Source organism: Seriola lalandi, unplaced genomic scaffold (assembly GCF_002814215.2).
Source record: "Seriola lalandi dorsalis isolate HSWRI2012SDOR001 ecotype SW California unplaced genomic scaffold, Sedor1 jcf7180002054354, whole genome shotgun sequence".
Lineage (NCBI taxonomy): Eukaryota > Metazoa > Chordata > Actinopteri > Carangiformes > Carangidae > Seriola > Seriola lalandi.
In genome coordinates this window covers 1-15,499 of record NW_019524907.1, presented here as the reverse complement: position 1 = coordinate 15,499, position 15,499 = coordinate 1, and the positions used below count along the sequence as shown (strand labels likewise).

Below are 15,499 nucleotides of genomic sequence, written 5' to 3'. Positions count from 1 at the left end.
ACCTTATGTTAGAGCTGTAGCTTAAAGGCTGAGACAGCTGCACCTTCTGAAAGACAGTGTGTCAGCTTTCCCATGGGTTTTAAGAGGTTGACTTCATAAATCCTGTGAGGACGCCTGCGATCTCTGCCAAAATTCTGTCAATCATCTAGCTAGAATGAAATTATTGTTATCATATGAAACAAGACGATCTAAGGAATCCATTTGTACAAAGCCTGCCATGCTATATTTTTGGCATGTTGGTTACATAATGTTCCAAAGTTAGGCAAAATTTTGGAGATGGAAAACATGGCATAGCTATTTTGAAGTAGGTCCTTTGACATCTCCTATAATGGTATATTAGATTATTTCTGTATACTGTGACCTTACACAGTCCTGGAGTTACATAAAGTGGGTATGACTGGAAAGCTGAGACTCCTGTGGATCCAATGAGCCTAATTGTAGTCATGTATACTCATCTTAGACCCCATAATAGCTGTTTCGTTGTAGTGAGCAATTTAGACCTTAGAACAATTTTTTTTAAAAATAAAATAAAAAAAAAACTTCTACTTTTATGTAATTTTACAAAATGGAGTAGCCAGCAGGAAATTATAAAACAGGCATGCTCAGAGTGTGCAACCCATCAAACAAGAACCAGACCCTGGCTCACCCAGAGATGACAAAGATGGTAACTGAATTATTTTAGTGCACAGTTCTTTTTTTCTTTTCTTTTGTTTTAAATATGTTCTTAAATTACATCACATTATCATGATGACCTTAAAATGGTCTTAAAAACCCTAACTCTTTAATTTAAGCTGTTAAAACCTCTACAACACCAAGATAGAAGCACAGTGTAAAGACTGGACATTGACTGTTTCCCTGGTAAAAATGTAGTAAATAGTTTCCATTGGGCACAACGCTGTTGTATGTAAGAATTCATTTGTAATTTGTGCTTTCTTTTATTCTTGCAGCTTACAACATGTGCTGTGGTACAGTGGATGGATGGACATCAGTTGAGAAAACTAAGGTCATCACATGAATCACATGTCACTTATTTCTGAAGAGATCACCAATGTCACAATTATTGTCAGGTTTATGATCCCATTGCCATTCTGTTCAAAATGAATGTAGTTTATGAAGCATTGCTTTATATTGGGTTAACATTTAATAAAGGGCTGATTTGTTTTAGCTTGATTTTTAAGTGTCCTTGATTATTATTATTTTTAATTCATATGGGGCACCTTGATAAAACTAATGCAACAGGAACAGGCCTGCAATGCACCCTCCTTAATGAGGATTATAATGTTTGGTATTTACTGAATCTGTTTGAAAAGTGTTGGTTTATTTTAATGGTCAAAGTGTTCCTAATATAATGTCAAATCAAATTCATGGGGTGGACAAAATATTAGTTTATATACAGTGGTGTCCAAAAGTCTGAGACCACTTTCCCATCACATATATTTACAAAGGAGAATAAAAGAAGCCATTAAAAACACTATCTATTTTAGCAGGGTAAGTGTCAAGTTGTTGTGCCTCACCTATTTCTCCTAGGGAAGTTTTGGAGAATCAGACAAAATAGAAACTAAAGTGAGACTCAAATGAGAATCACTGTTTTGTCTCCTCTGAGCTGTAGAAGAGCAAGCTTTGAGCAGGAAAATTTTTAATCTTCTGCCTCATTTTTATCTAAAAGACATGATGAGTGTATATGAGTTGGCTGTGGCTTTTTTCTTCTGTGATGAACACAGTGTATGGTCTATCACATTTTCCAAAAAAATGTAAAATAAATTCACTGACTAAAAGCTCTTCTTCAAAGTAAGAGTTCTTCATAGCAATGTAGTGGAGTCAAAAGTCCAATATTTGTCTTTTAAGTGTTGTGGAGTAGAAGTAAGAAGTTTACAAAATAAAGAAAACTCAAGTAACATACAGATACTCCAAAAATGTATGTACAAAAGTATAGTTCTCAAGTAAATGTACTTTGTTACTGTCCACCCCTGTATGAGTAGTGAGGGAGTCATGAGTCATGGTCTGAATGAGTGTCAAGCTGCCTGGGGAGGGATCTCAGGACTGCATTGTAAGTGGCTGATAAGTGGTGTTGTAGACCACCTCCTCTGTTTGGAGGTGGTCTACGTGTGATGATGATGATGTAGATGTCTTCTTTTACTCCTTTTTCCAAACCATCGGTCTTCAGCGACTAAAATCTCCTCAGGTGAGAGTCCCTTGACCTTTAGGTGGACTGCTGAGTCCTGACCTCAGGACTTGACTCTGCACTTGTGAAGTGGTTGTTTTGTTTTCCCAGTGTTCAGGTCTGTGTGTCCCTGACTACACTGCGCTGGTTATTCCTGGGTGTTTGGTCCTTAGTGTGGACCAGCTTCTGTCTCAGACAATTACTGGGCTTGAAGTGCACAGGGATTCTGTGTTTGTTAAAGAGCCTCCTAAGTTTTTCAGATACTCCAGCAACACAGGGGATAACAGTGTTGTTCTGTTTATTACTGTTACTGTTTTTGTTGAAGGCCCAGTTTTGGAAACCACAGGTTTAAAGAGCTGCTCTGATGTTTGTTCTTTTTAAAGTCCAACATAATGAATCACTGTCCAACACTTTAAATTACAGGTTGTCATTAAAGCACACACACAGTATTGGACTGAGTGTATTGGGGACTGTGTATGTGTGTGTGTCTCCATATTCTCTGCCCTTGTGAATTATGGCCGGTGTCACTCAGCACATTGTATTCCAAGGCAGAGAGTGGTAATATATGACTCACTGTTTCTGTCTCTGCAGGCAGTGTGCACACACCTCCAAGCAATCAAAGGTAAAGTATTAGCAATACATTAGCTGAGTGTGAAGTTATGAACGGGATTGTAAATATTGAATTTTTCCTTACTTTGTACTCTCTAGTGGGATGAACTGAAATGAAAAGTGATGTTATTGTACAGAAAATAGTCTGGTTTCATTGGAGAGCGCATGTGGAAAAAGGTAAACACTCAGTTATAATATCCTGCTGTGTCAGTCTGGAACCACATTCATATAGTATTTATGTAGTTATTAATTTCTCAGCTGTTATCATCAGGAGAGCAACAAAAAAATCGTGTGTTGCATCTCAGCTTTTTTTCATGGCATGACATTTATATAACTATGTTAGTGTGTGTGTGTGCACGTTTCCTGTAACACAACCCCACCCTTCGCCCCTCGCCCAGCGCTTAACCCTCAACCTCAACCGTCTGTTTTATATGTGTAACATTAAGAAGAACTAAGGACAGAGAGCTTCATCACCCTGAAACTCAAAAGTACAAAGCTTTTATTGTGACAAGCTTAAAATTATGCTATGATGCACTTAAAAGTGTAACTGGTCAGTTTCAAAAACTCAGTTGCCACAAGTATCAAGGCACATGGTAGCTTCGTCTCTTTAATTGAGAGGAGGTGATTCCCTCAATCTGCTATATTGTTGGTTTCTTATGAACAAAACTAAAAAAGGAAAACAGTCTCTTGAACATTAAAATATACAGAGTGGTTTTTATTTTTCAAGAAAACCATCAGACAACTGCCAAGATTCTGTTTTTGGTGTTTTGCCACTTAATTAATGGTAATGAGCTACAGCTGTACAGCCCTCAGGTCTACCTACTGTTCTACTGACTAGTCTTCAAAGAAGAAGCTAGTGGACTAACCCTCTGGACTTGGATTAGATTACACAATGCAATATATGGTCATCACAGCAGTATAGTGCCAGGTAGCAATATACAGCCAGCATGAAACCATTTTTCAGACTAATTAACTTAATGAATACATAGAGTTTTTCTTTTCTATGCACAAATTGGTGGAACTGTATGATTGGCTCATATATTATATATGAGCCAATCATATAGACTTTGATTTATTCATGTGTTGTTTCTTTTGAAAAGTAGATAGTTCTCTGAAACTCAGTGGTATAAAAAAAAGTTCTGGATTTCCCATGCAAACAAATATTTATTCTTGCCACCCAGTTCCTTACATAAATATTAAGAGGCAGAGTTCCCATATGGGTGTATTTACACTGCATACCAGGAAGTAGGAATCCTAAACAGACATGTTTTCAGAGGGCCAGAAATCAATGCCATCTGTAATGACATAGCCGATCACAACCAAGCTTTGCTCTGATAGAAAACTCCAACACAGCTGCCAAGTCTAAAGCATCCCTGGCTCCCAGGCTACTGGTGCATAATTGGTGGTAGAAGATGGAAAAAAAACAGCTGGAACACAGTGCAGTGCTAGGTTTTGTTTCGGGACAGTCTTCGAGTGTACTTCAGAGGTTGTCATAGTTTTCTCATCAGCAACAAAATCACAAATGTTAGTGAAAGAAAGCTGCTCCTACCTCACAGACTGCTGTTATGAGCCCGCAGGGAGGCTGTGTGTGTGAGCATGAAGCTCTCAGTACACTGCTGACTGCTGGACGATGGTGACCTGCGAGGTGAGTGCTGAAAACGACTCCTTCTACTGAAGTAGCTGCCAGCTGTCCAGGAGCGCTTGTGCTTCCTCATGTACTCCTTGTAGTTTTTGGTGAGCAATGTGTAGAGGAAAGGGTTGATACAGCTGTTGGAGTAGGTCAGACATGTGGTCAGGTAGTTGATGATGCGCTTAGCTTTGGTGGAGAGGGACAGTGAAGGGTGGAACTGACCCAGCAGCTGCCAGATCCAGAATGGCAAGAAACATGCCCAGAAGAGGAGCACAATGGTGAAGATCAGGTAGAGCACCTTTGGGACATAAGACCAAAGAGAGGAACCATAAAACACAGATTTCCTTTAGACCAGTTTTACAATATGACATAAAGAGTAAAGCTATGTACTCCTGCAACACACAGTAAACTAGTTAAGCTAGTTGTGAGCTAGTTAACAACATATGTAATTTTGACACTGTTTTTAATCTGTTACCTGCAGTGGTTGTGATAGCATCAGGTCATATCGACTTATAAATGTGGTCGGGTATACTGAGAAATAGTAGCAGCAAAACACAAAGTTGGACAGTCTACATTCTGTTTTGCTCGAAAGTTCAAGTAATCCCTATGAAGAGCAAGTAATGCAACTGCGGGATAATGTTGGGAACATTGTTAATCACTCTGATAAGACAAAGTGGACCCGTCTTAAACCCTGCTATGAAGCAAATTGCATGAGGAGAGAGCAAGAGAGGAATGGAAAATAGAAAACCTAAAGCAGCAGGGAGAGGACTGATAATGGAACCCTTTCAGCAGAGAGCCAAAGTGATGCTCCACCGCTCATACACTTAAATAGCAACTGTTTCTCAGCCATGATGATGGTGTTGTTGGCGAACTTACACTCAAACATGTGCATGCAATAGGTGTGAGAAACAATGTCACAGCTACGGGACGGAGGAGCCCCCCGCCCCCCCCCCCCCCCCTCAGGAGTTAGTACATTATCCATGATAACAACTGAATAACAACTGAATAACCAGCCTTGGTTTATACATCAGAGCCATCTCAAACTCCCAGCCTATATGCCAGGTTCAGCCTGATGGATATTCAGTTGCAGACTGGGTAAGACGTGAAGGACAATGTCTAGTATGAGAGCCAATGACAGAGCCCCAGACCTCCCTCTAGCAGACATGTCAGAAGTTCTAAAGTCAGATGGAAGAGACTGCGGTTGTGGCATGGGCCAACAAAAGTTTAAACTTTTATACAGTAGACCACTCAGAATTTCCCACCTCAAGATTTTTTTTAACCATGACCATGATTATTTCCCCAGTACCCAAATTGTACTCTTTCTCTAATCCTGATGAAGTTGTTTCTGTGCTTAAACTAAATCCGAACCATAGAGGTGCCACATCAGAAAACAGTTTTATTTTTACAGTAGAGGTTTTAAAATCTTTGAAATGAGCAGGGAAAACTTAATGACTCTCATAAAATACACTGTCTTGTGATGCACTTACCTTTTGATTGGGAAGTTTCCTGGTCTGTTTGAAAGTCTCTGTCTGTGAAACCCAATAAGTCCGTGCAAGCTGGGTGTAGAGATAGCCAATGATGAGTCCTGGAGCGACAATGCTAGTGCAAAACAGGACAGAGATGTAAATCTTGTAAGAGAGTGGGGACAAGGTGGGCTGACACATGGCTTTGTTGCCCACTGTCATTAGCTGAATGCTCACAATCATTGGTAGGGCCAGGATGAGAGAAGCTGCCCAGGCCAGCAGAGCGATGGCCTTCCGGTAACTTTTAGACCGTTTGACTGTTTCGAGTGGCTTGAGCACTGCAAAGTAGCGCTCAGTGCTCATAATGGTCAGCGTGAAGATGCTGGCATGCATGGTCAGGAAGTCCATGCTAATAAGAATCCGACACCCTGTGTTGCCAAAATACCATCCTTTCAAGAAGTGTGTGCAGACCACGAAGGGGATCGTGAGAAGATACAGTAGATCTGCCAAAGCTAGGTTTATGATGTAGATATACATGGAAGCTACAGTCCTCATGGAATGGCACATGACCACCAAGGTGTAAATGTTTCCCGAGACTCCAATCAGGCACATGATGGAGAGGATGGTGCTGATGGTAAAGGTGGCAGCTGCATCCTCATGGGAGTTTAGAGGGGGGTCAGTGGCATTGGCACCCTTCTCCACAAGGACTCCTATAGGCTCCATGGACACTGTGGTCATTTCTAGATGGATGAGAACAGAAAGGAAAGGGTGAGGGTGGCAACTTCACAGAAAAATGACAATTGTTAATCCGTTCGTCATCTAACTTGGAATGGTCTTTGAACTATTATTTTCTTACAAAAAATGTGAGATATTATAATCAAAGCTACTGTGTACTAGCTTGTTTAATTTCATTTATAATCTCCATTTGTTAGAGAAGCCTCTATGAAAGAACTCTACTAGTACAACATCTGCCATCTTTCAGTTGAAGTACCTTTGCATGTTTCCAGGAGTGGAGAACTACCAACTCGCTCACTAAAATTGAGGAATATGAAATGCCTCAGTTTACTCATGCCTTAGAAGGCAGCTCTGATATTTCCTGGCTCATGCCAATTCAATCAAATGTTTTATGTAGAGTAAAATACCATGAAGAACAGTGTGTTCTTGTCAGGCTACGCAAGTTTTACCAAACTGCTAATGAAATAAGATGTTTAGGAACAGTGTCTTTGTCTGACCTAAGCTTGTCAAATGGCTTTTGACATATCGGTTTGGACTGAACATGAACAGTCAGCCACAGCCTGATTCAAAGATACGTTTCCAAAGCATTTATAAAACAAAATAACAGCAAAATACAGAAGAAGAAAGTATTCTGAAGGTTGCATTTTGGTTCAATGTATTTACTTAATACTGGTAAAAATTAGGAAATCTTAACAGTGAAAGAATTTCTGATGGAAATAAGAGTTATAATTATTGAGTTATCTTCATTTTCTCAGAGTTCACAGGCAAAATGATGCAAGTTGTTAAAAAAAGAGCTAACTGTATCAGAGTTGACTGTTGAAGGAACACAGAGAACATTTTTAGTCAAATTAATACCAAGCTGTCAAGCCTCAGACAGAAATCACTGAGAAAGTATTCTTCCTTAAGCTGTTCCCAAAACACCAGGGGCAGAGATGAAGTCTATATTTCAGCCTCCACTAATAGACCTGGCTGCAATGCTCTGATAAACACGACAGCCTTTAGTCAATACATGGAAATATATCTTTACGGACAATTACAAATCTGCTTGGGCATGCAAGCGAATTAGAATAAACACATTCAGTATACAGTCTTACCTGGGGTGCCTCCCTGGACAGAAGGGTTCAACACTCAGCTGTTCCATCGGCCATGCTTTGTCTCACTTTGCTCCTCCAAACCTCACACTTACTGCAAATATTTCACACTCTATAAAAGTCCCAACAGATTCTACAGAGTATCTGAGAGGTGAAACATGCACGTGAAACAAAAGGGAAAAAAATCTATATCCAGCAGTGTCGAAGAGGGAAAATAACCTAAATGAGTCATCCACGACAACAGAAATCCCTCCATTGTTGAGTGGGCTCTCAACAGTAAATAAGCCTCTCCAAAGTGTCTAGATTCAAGAGGAAGGTGCTCTTTTAACAGCCTTAAAGAAGATCAATGAAATGATGATGACAACATGTTGAGAAGAGGAACACATTAAGCTACAGCTGGTTACGGAGAATCCCCCCTTTGACTGAGTGAGAGTAACAGAGAGAGAGAGAGACTGGCAGAGGTAGAGAGGGGAGAGAGAGTGAGAGGGGAGAGAGAGAGAGACAGGAGCACAGTGCTTGTGAGGCAGTCTCACTCTGAAGCCCAAAGTGGGAGGGAGAACACAGGGAGAACGGGTAAGAGAGAGGTATGCAGGAAATGTGCTCTGCTCTCTCTCTCTCTCTCTCTCTCTCTCTCTCTCTCTCTCTCCAAACCTTTTGCCATCTATTTCCATTACAACGGGGGCGTGTGCCACAAACTAGGGCGTGTGCCACAAATGTGCAACACTGGGACTTGAGACACATTACACACTGACAGAACGACCCCACTGACACTAACACGCATAGCTAACTCTGACCCATGTGTTCCAGTGTCCATTATTTTAAATGGATAGTACCACAGTCAATGTCACCTACAACTGCAGCAATCCTAAGTACAGTCATCAAACATCATATGCTGCAGGGGGGGGGGGCTGATCCAAGCTAAACAAGCCTTTGGCCTTGTGTCGCTGCACATACAGGCTACCGAGGGACAATGCATCAATAAAGTTGTATGGGAAAGGATCTTTTCTGCTTGTGCTCCTCATATTTCCATTGAAAAATATTAAAATCAAAAACTAGAATCACTTCCTCCTGGTTTTTTCCTTCAACAACCAGCTAATAAATAAAGTCACAGTCTCTTCTTCCTGAATTACAGCATTGAATAATGGCCAGAAGGGTTTTTACAGAACATTATGATGTCACAGTGAAGTTGACCTTTGACCTTTTGGATATAAAATGTCATCACTTCATTTTATCCTTATAAACATTTGAGTTAAACTGTGTCATAATTAGTGTATGAATTCATGTGACCTTGACTTTTGACTGAATTTGAATTTGAAGAAATTCCTTCAAGGCATTACTGATGCTACGTCCACACTACCATGTTTTCATTTTAAATCTCATCTCTGTTGCTACATTTTCACCTCCCGTCCACCACACTACTCCGGCGTTTTTTAGCACTGAAAATGGAGACTATTGGAAACGCTGCTGGCTCCATTTTAGTTAGAAAACTCCAGGGTTGGATTGTCGTCTGGATGGGCAAAACCTGAGACCTTTGGAAACAATAACGCAGACACCCAGGGTCGCTCAAGAGATTCACAGTAAAATTACACATGCATGTAATTTGTGTTTATGTGTTTACGTGGTTATGTGGCATAATGATGTAATCCAGAGGAGCCAGTCTTGGGCATTTTGAAGACGAAATATATGTAATTGTAGCTGCATTAATGTTCATCATGCAGTATAAACAGATTTACCAGATGTTCATCTTCTGGAAATTGTATGATTAAGACATTGTTAGTGTTACCATTGTAATAGTTTGGGTTTACGTGTCTTGGTTGAAGCAATTTAAAGTGTGGAGATAAAGGCAGAAAACTCACGTCCACACAAGCACTGGTACTTCCACAATACTCGCCGTTATAAACTTCCTACACTTCAACTTTACGAGGCCCAGCTGGACGGCTCTATCTGATCATACATGAACATTACTGAGGCCACATGTAACCTAAACATTACTCTTGAGCTGAGGTGCAGAAAGAGATAGGAGCTGATCAATGGGCGTCCACTCCTATCAAGGTGCGCAGCTCATCTAACGTGGTCTGATGACTCTTGTATCTAGGCAACACAGCTTAAAGGCACATTTCACAATTTCAACTGAGTAGTCTGGAGGAGAATAGCAGAAAGAACCTACTAGCTTTTAAGCTGTCAGTCACACGGCACAAATGCACAACACATGGTTGGTGTGTATGTTGCCAGCTAGCTACAGCTATCATCTATGCAGTCAGTGCCTTGGTTATTTGAGGGGGAACACAGTGTAATAAAATTGTGCAAATAACACATGGTAAAAATTTGCTTCAAGTTTAAGCAGAATGCATGTTTATAAAAATAAAACAATATGATTTGCTGCTGTGTGTGTGTGTTGCTTTCAGCTTCTTCTATTCACTGTCTCCTGGCTGGTTAAACTGGGCAGGGGATCAATCAATCAAAAAAAGCATGGGAGACTAACATGAGCATACCAGTCGGCAGCTTGGAAGTATAGTCAGTTCAATCTTCCTTGTATTTGGTTGCTGATATTGCCATTTGAAGTAACAGCCAAGCTGTGAGCCAAATGTTGCTAGTCCAGAATCAACCACCATCATAACCTGCAGAAAATAAATCTCAGTTTTTGTACATAGAGATTGCCTCCCCTGGTGTGAAAATAACTGATGGTTTTGGTTTTTATCATCTTGAAATGCTGATGGATCAGTTGGGTGCTTTATTTGAAGACCATTTAAAAAAAAAATCAACATCAAACCCGATCCCAAGTCAGAGAAAAATCTGATTCACAAATGACAACAGATGTTATCACCAGTGGGAGGGTAACGAAAACAGTCTTTCCCAGTGAGCAGCTTGCAATTATATTCAATTCAGCCTGGTGTGACTGCAGCTTTATCCCCCACTCTGTCTGTCATTAGGTATCTAATCAGAGTTGGCCTCCTGCAGATAGAGTTCATACAGAAACACACAGACAAGCCTTTAATCCTCCTGTATATACAACTGTAACCTTTTTTAACTCACAGCTCAGAATGTAATTTATAACAATAGAGGTTCTTTTTGTTTCAGTCAACACATTTAACCACTCAACAAGCCGATAAACTGTCAACCAGTACCCATGTACTATTCATTAAACTGTTAGGATTAGGTTCTGGTTTTCCATGTTCTCTGCTGTGCTCCCTCTGTTGGTCTGTACAGATGGGCGTGGTCTTCTCCTGAGCTCCTGTTCTTTCTAAGTCTTCTATATCGTCACCTTCCTAAAATAATGGCCTAAGTCATGTTTTGACAAAAATGTTTTTTTTGCCTAAATCACCTCCTCATGATGCTGGCCACCTCTGGTAAAATCGCCTGAATCCTCAGTTGAGGGGAACATGCAATTCTACCCCCGGTTGTATAATGGCCTATGTCAAAAGTGTGACTCTTTTGTTGAGTTTTTTGTGTTTCCTGAAAAACCTGAAAAAATGACTTAGGCCATTATTTTAAGAGGGTGTCGATATTAAGGAGTAAAAAGTCATGAAAATGATATAGTGTAGTAAGGCATAAAAAGTCATAATATAGTACGGCGTAAAAAGTCATAAAAACATAAGTATAGTATACATAGTATAGTAGGGTTTAAAAATTCATGAAAATATCATAGTACAGTAAGGTGTAAAAAGTCCAAAAAACTACATCGCATAGTAAGGTATAAAAAGTCATAGTATAGTAAGGGATAAAAAGTCATACTAACGATATGGTATACTAAGGCATACAAAGTCATTAAAACGACATAGTATTGTGAGGCATAAAAAGTCATAGTACAATAAGGCGTAAAAAGTCAGTTAGACAACATAGTATATTATGGCTTGATAAGTCAAAAAATGAAACTATGCTATGGCATAAAAAGTCATAAAGACTTAATAGTATAGTAAGGCATAAAAAGTCATAAAAATGTCATAGTATAGTTAGGAATAAAAAGTCAGAAAAATGTCATAGTATAGTAAGGCGTAAAAAGTCATAAAAACGTCATAGTATAGTTAGGAATAAAAAGTCAGAAAAATGTCAAAGTATAGTAAGTCATTAAAATGTCATAAAAAAAGTCATATTATAGTAAGGCATAAAAAGTCATGAAAAAAAATGATAGTATAGTAAAGCAAAAAACATAGCAAAGTAAGGCGTAAAAACGTCATAGTATAGTAAGGCGTAAAAAGTCAGAAAAACGTCATAGTATAGTAAGGCATGAAAAGTGATAAAAATGTCACAGTATAATAAAGAATAAAAAGTCAGAAAAACGTCATAGTATAGTAAGGCAAATCATCATGCTAAGCTATGCTAAGAAATAAAAGCATCATAGTATGGTAAGTCATAAAAACGTCATAGTATAGTAAGGCATAAAAACGTCATAGTATAATGAGGCATGAAAACATCATAGTATAATAAGGCAAAAAGTTTCAAAAAAACGTCATAGTATAGTAAGGCGTTAAAACGTCATAATGTGGTAAGGCGTAAAAAGTCATAAAAACGTTGTAGTATAGTGAGGCATTAAAAGTCGTAAAAACGTCATAGTATAGTGAGGCATAAAAAGTCGTAAAAACGTGATAGTATAGTAAAGTCATAAAAACATCATAGCAAAGTAAGGCATAATAACATCATAGTATAGTAAAGCATGAAAAGTGATAAAAATGTCACAGTATACTAAAGCATAGAAAGTCAGAAAAACGTCATAGTATAGTAAGGCAAAAAAATATGTCAAGAAAATTTCATAGTATAGTAAGGCATAAAAAGTGATAAAAATGTCATAGTATAGTAACGCATAAAAAGTGATACAAATTTCATAATAAAGTAAGATATAAAAAGTCATAAAAACATCATGCTTATAATAAGAAATAAAAACATCATAGTATGGTAAGTCAGAAAAACGTCATAGTATAGTAAGTCATTAAAATGTCATAGTATAGTAAGGCGTCAAAAGTCATAAAAAAGTCATATTATAGTAAGGCATAAAAACGTCATATATAGTAAGGCATAAAAAGTCCTAAAAACGTGATAGTATAGTAAAGTCATAAAAACGTCATAGTATAGTAAGGCGTCAAAAGTCATAAAAAAGTCATATTATAGTAAGACATAAAAATTTCATATTAAAGTAAGGCATAAAAAGTCATAAAAACGTGATATTATAATAAGGCGTGAAATGTCATGAAAAAACAGTATAGTAAAGCATAAAAAGTCATAAAAACGTCATAGTGTGATAAAGCATAAAAACGTCATAGTATAGTAAGGCATAAAAACGTCATAGTATAGTAAGGCATAAAAAGTGATTAAAAGGTCATGGTATAGTCAGGCATAAAAATGTCATAGTATAGTAAGGCATTAATACGTCAAAGTATAGTAAGGCATATAAAGTATTAAAAATGTCATAGTATGGTAAGGAATAAAAATGTCATAGTATAGTAAGGCGTAAAAGTCATAAAAACGTCATAGTATAGTTAGGCATAAAAAGTGAAAATATGTCACAGTATAGTAAAGCGAAAAAACGTCATAGCATAGTAAGTCATAAAAATTTCATATTAAAGTAAGGCATAAAAAGTCATAAAAACGTCATATTATAGTAAGGCATAAAAAGTTGTGAAAAAACGTGATAGTATAGTACAGGAAAAAAAAAAAGTCATAATACAGTAAAGCACAAAAACGTCATAGTATAGTAAGGCATAAAAATGTCATAGTATAGTAAGGAATAAAAAGTGATAAAATTGTCATAGTATAGTAAAGCAAAAAAACGTCATAGCATTGTAAGGCATAAAAATGTCATAGTATAGTAAGGAATAAAAAGTGATAAAATTGTCATAGTATATTAAGGCATAAAAAGTGATAAAAATGTCATAGTATAGTAAGGCATAAAAAAGTCATAAAAATGTCATAGTATAGTAAGGCAAAAAAAATGTCAAGAAAATTTCATAGTACAGTAAGGCATAAAAAGTGATAAAAATGGCATAGTAAAGTAAAGCAAAAAAACGTCATAGCATAGTAAGGCATAAAACGTGATAAAAATGGCACAGTATACTAAAGCAAAAAAACGTCATAGCATTGTAAGGCATAAGAAGTCATAAAAACGTGATATTATAGTAAAGCATAAAAAGTCATGAAAACATCATAGTATAGTAAGTCATTAAAAGTGATAAAAATGCCATAGTATAGTAAGGCATAAAAAGTGATAAAAATGTCATAGTATAGTTAGGCATAAAAATGTAATATTATAGTGAGGCATGAAGAGTCAGATATACGTCATAGTATAGTAAGGCATAAAAAGTGAAAAAATGTCACCGTATAGTAAAGCAAAAAAACGTCATAGCATAGTAAGGCATAAAAACGTCATAGTATAGTAAGGCATAAAAAGTCCTAAAAACGTGATAGTATAGTAAAGTCATAAAAACGTCATAGTATAGTAAGGCATAAAAATGTCATAGTATAGTGAGGAATAAAAAGTGATAAAATTGTCATAGTATAATAAGGCATAAAAAGTGATAAAAATTTCATAGTATAGTAAGGCATAAAAAGTGATAAAAATGTCATAGTATAGTAAGGCATAAAAAGTGATAAAAATGTCATAGTATAGTTAGGCATAAAAATGTCATATTATAGTGAGGCATGAAGAGTCAGATATACGTCATAGTATAGTAAGGCATAAAAACGTCATAGTATAGTAAGGCAAAAATAAATATCAAGAAAATTTCATAGTATAGTAAGGCATAAAAAGTGATAAAAATGGCATAGTATAGTAAAGCAAAAAACGTCATAGCATAGAAAGGCATAAAAAGTGATAAAAATGTCATAGTATAGTAAGGCAAAAAAAGTCAGAAAAACATCATAGTATAGTAAGGCAAAAAAATTTCATATTAAAGTAAGGCATAAAAAGTCATAAAAACATGATATTATAGTAAAGCATAAAAAGTCAAAAAAATTTCATAGTATAGAAAGGCATAAAAAGTGATAAAAATGTCATAGTATAGTAAGGCAAAAAAAGTCATAAAAACGTCATATTATAGTAAAGCATAAAAAGTCAAGAAAATTTCATAATATAGTAAGGCATAAAAAGTGATAAAAATAGCATAGTATAGTAAAGCAAAAAAACGTCATAGCATTGTAAGGCATAAAAATGTCATCGTATAGTAAGGAATAAAAAGTGATAAAATTGTCATAGTATAGTAAGGCATAAAAAGTGATAAAAATGTCATAGTATAGTAAGGCATAAAAAGTGATAAAAATGTCATAGTATAGTTAGGCATAAAAATGTCATATTATAGTGAGGCATGAAGAGTCAGATATACGTCATAGTATAGTAAGGCATAAAAACGTCATAGTATAGTAAGGCAAAAATAAATGTCAAGAAAATTTCATAGTATAGTAAGGCATAAAAAGTGATAAAAATGGCATAGTATAGTAAAGCAAAAAACGTCATAGCATAGTAAGGCATAAAAAGTGATAAAATTGTCATAGTATAGTAAGGCATAAAAAGTGATAAAAATGTCATAGTATAGTAAGGCATAAAAAGTGATAAAAATGTCATAGTATAGTAAGGCAAAAAAAATGTCAAGAAAATTTCATAGTATAGTTAGGCATAAAAATGTCATATTATAGTGAGGCATGAAGAGTCAGATATACGTCATAGTATAGTAAGGCATAAAAAGTCCTAAAAACGTGATAGTATAGTAAAGTCATAAAAACGTCATAGTATAGTAAGGCATAAAAACGTCATAGTATAGTAAGGCAAAAAAATGTCATAGTATAGTAAGGAATAAAAAGTGATAAAATTGTCATAGTATAGTAA

At 36.7% G+C, this 15,499-nt stretch overlaps 1 protein-coding gene across 1 annotated transcript in view; it reads right to left on the bottom strand.

Moving 5' to 3' along the window:
• uts2r1 (urotensin 2 receptor 1) overlaps positions 1-8,176 on the bottom strand; it is a 32,958-nt gene extending 24,782 nt beyond the window's left edge. Inside the window, exons 1-3 of the mRNA XM_023408121.2 lie at positions 7,693-8,176; positions 5,888-6,603; positions 4,320-4,698 (exon numbers count right to left, since the gene is read on the bottom strand). Coding sequence (XP_023263889.1) covers positions 4,321-4,698; positions 5,888-6,601 — 1,092 coding nt within the window. The 5' untranslated portion in view covers positions 6,602-6,603; positions 7,693-8,176 and the 3' untranslated portion in view covers position 4,320. The remainder of the gene's footprint in view (positions 1-4,319; positions 4,699-5,887; positions 6,604-7,692) is intronic.
• Between the last annotated feature and the right edge of the window lie 7,323 nt (positions 8,177-15,499).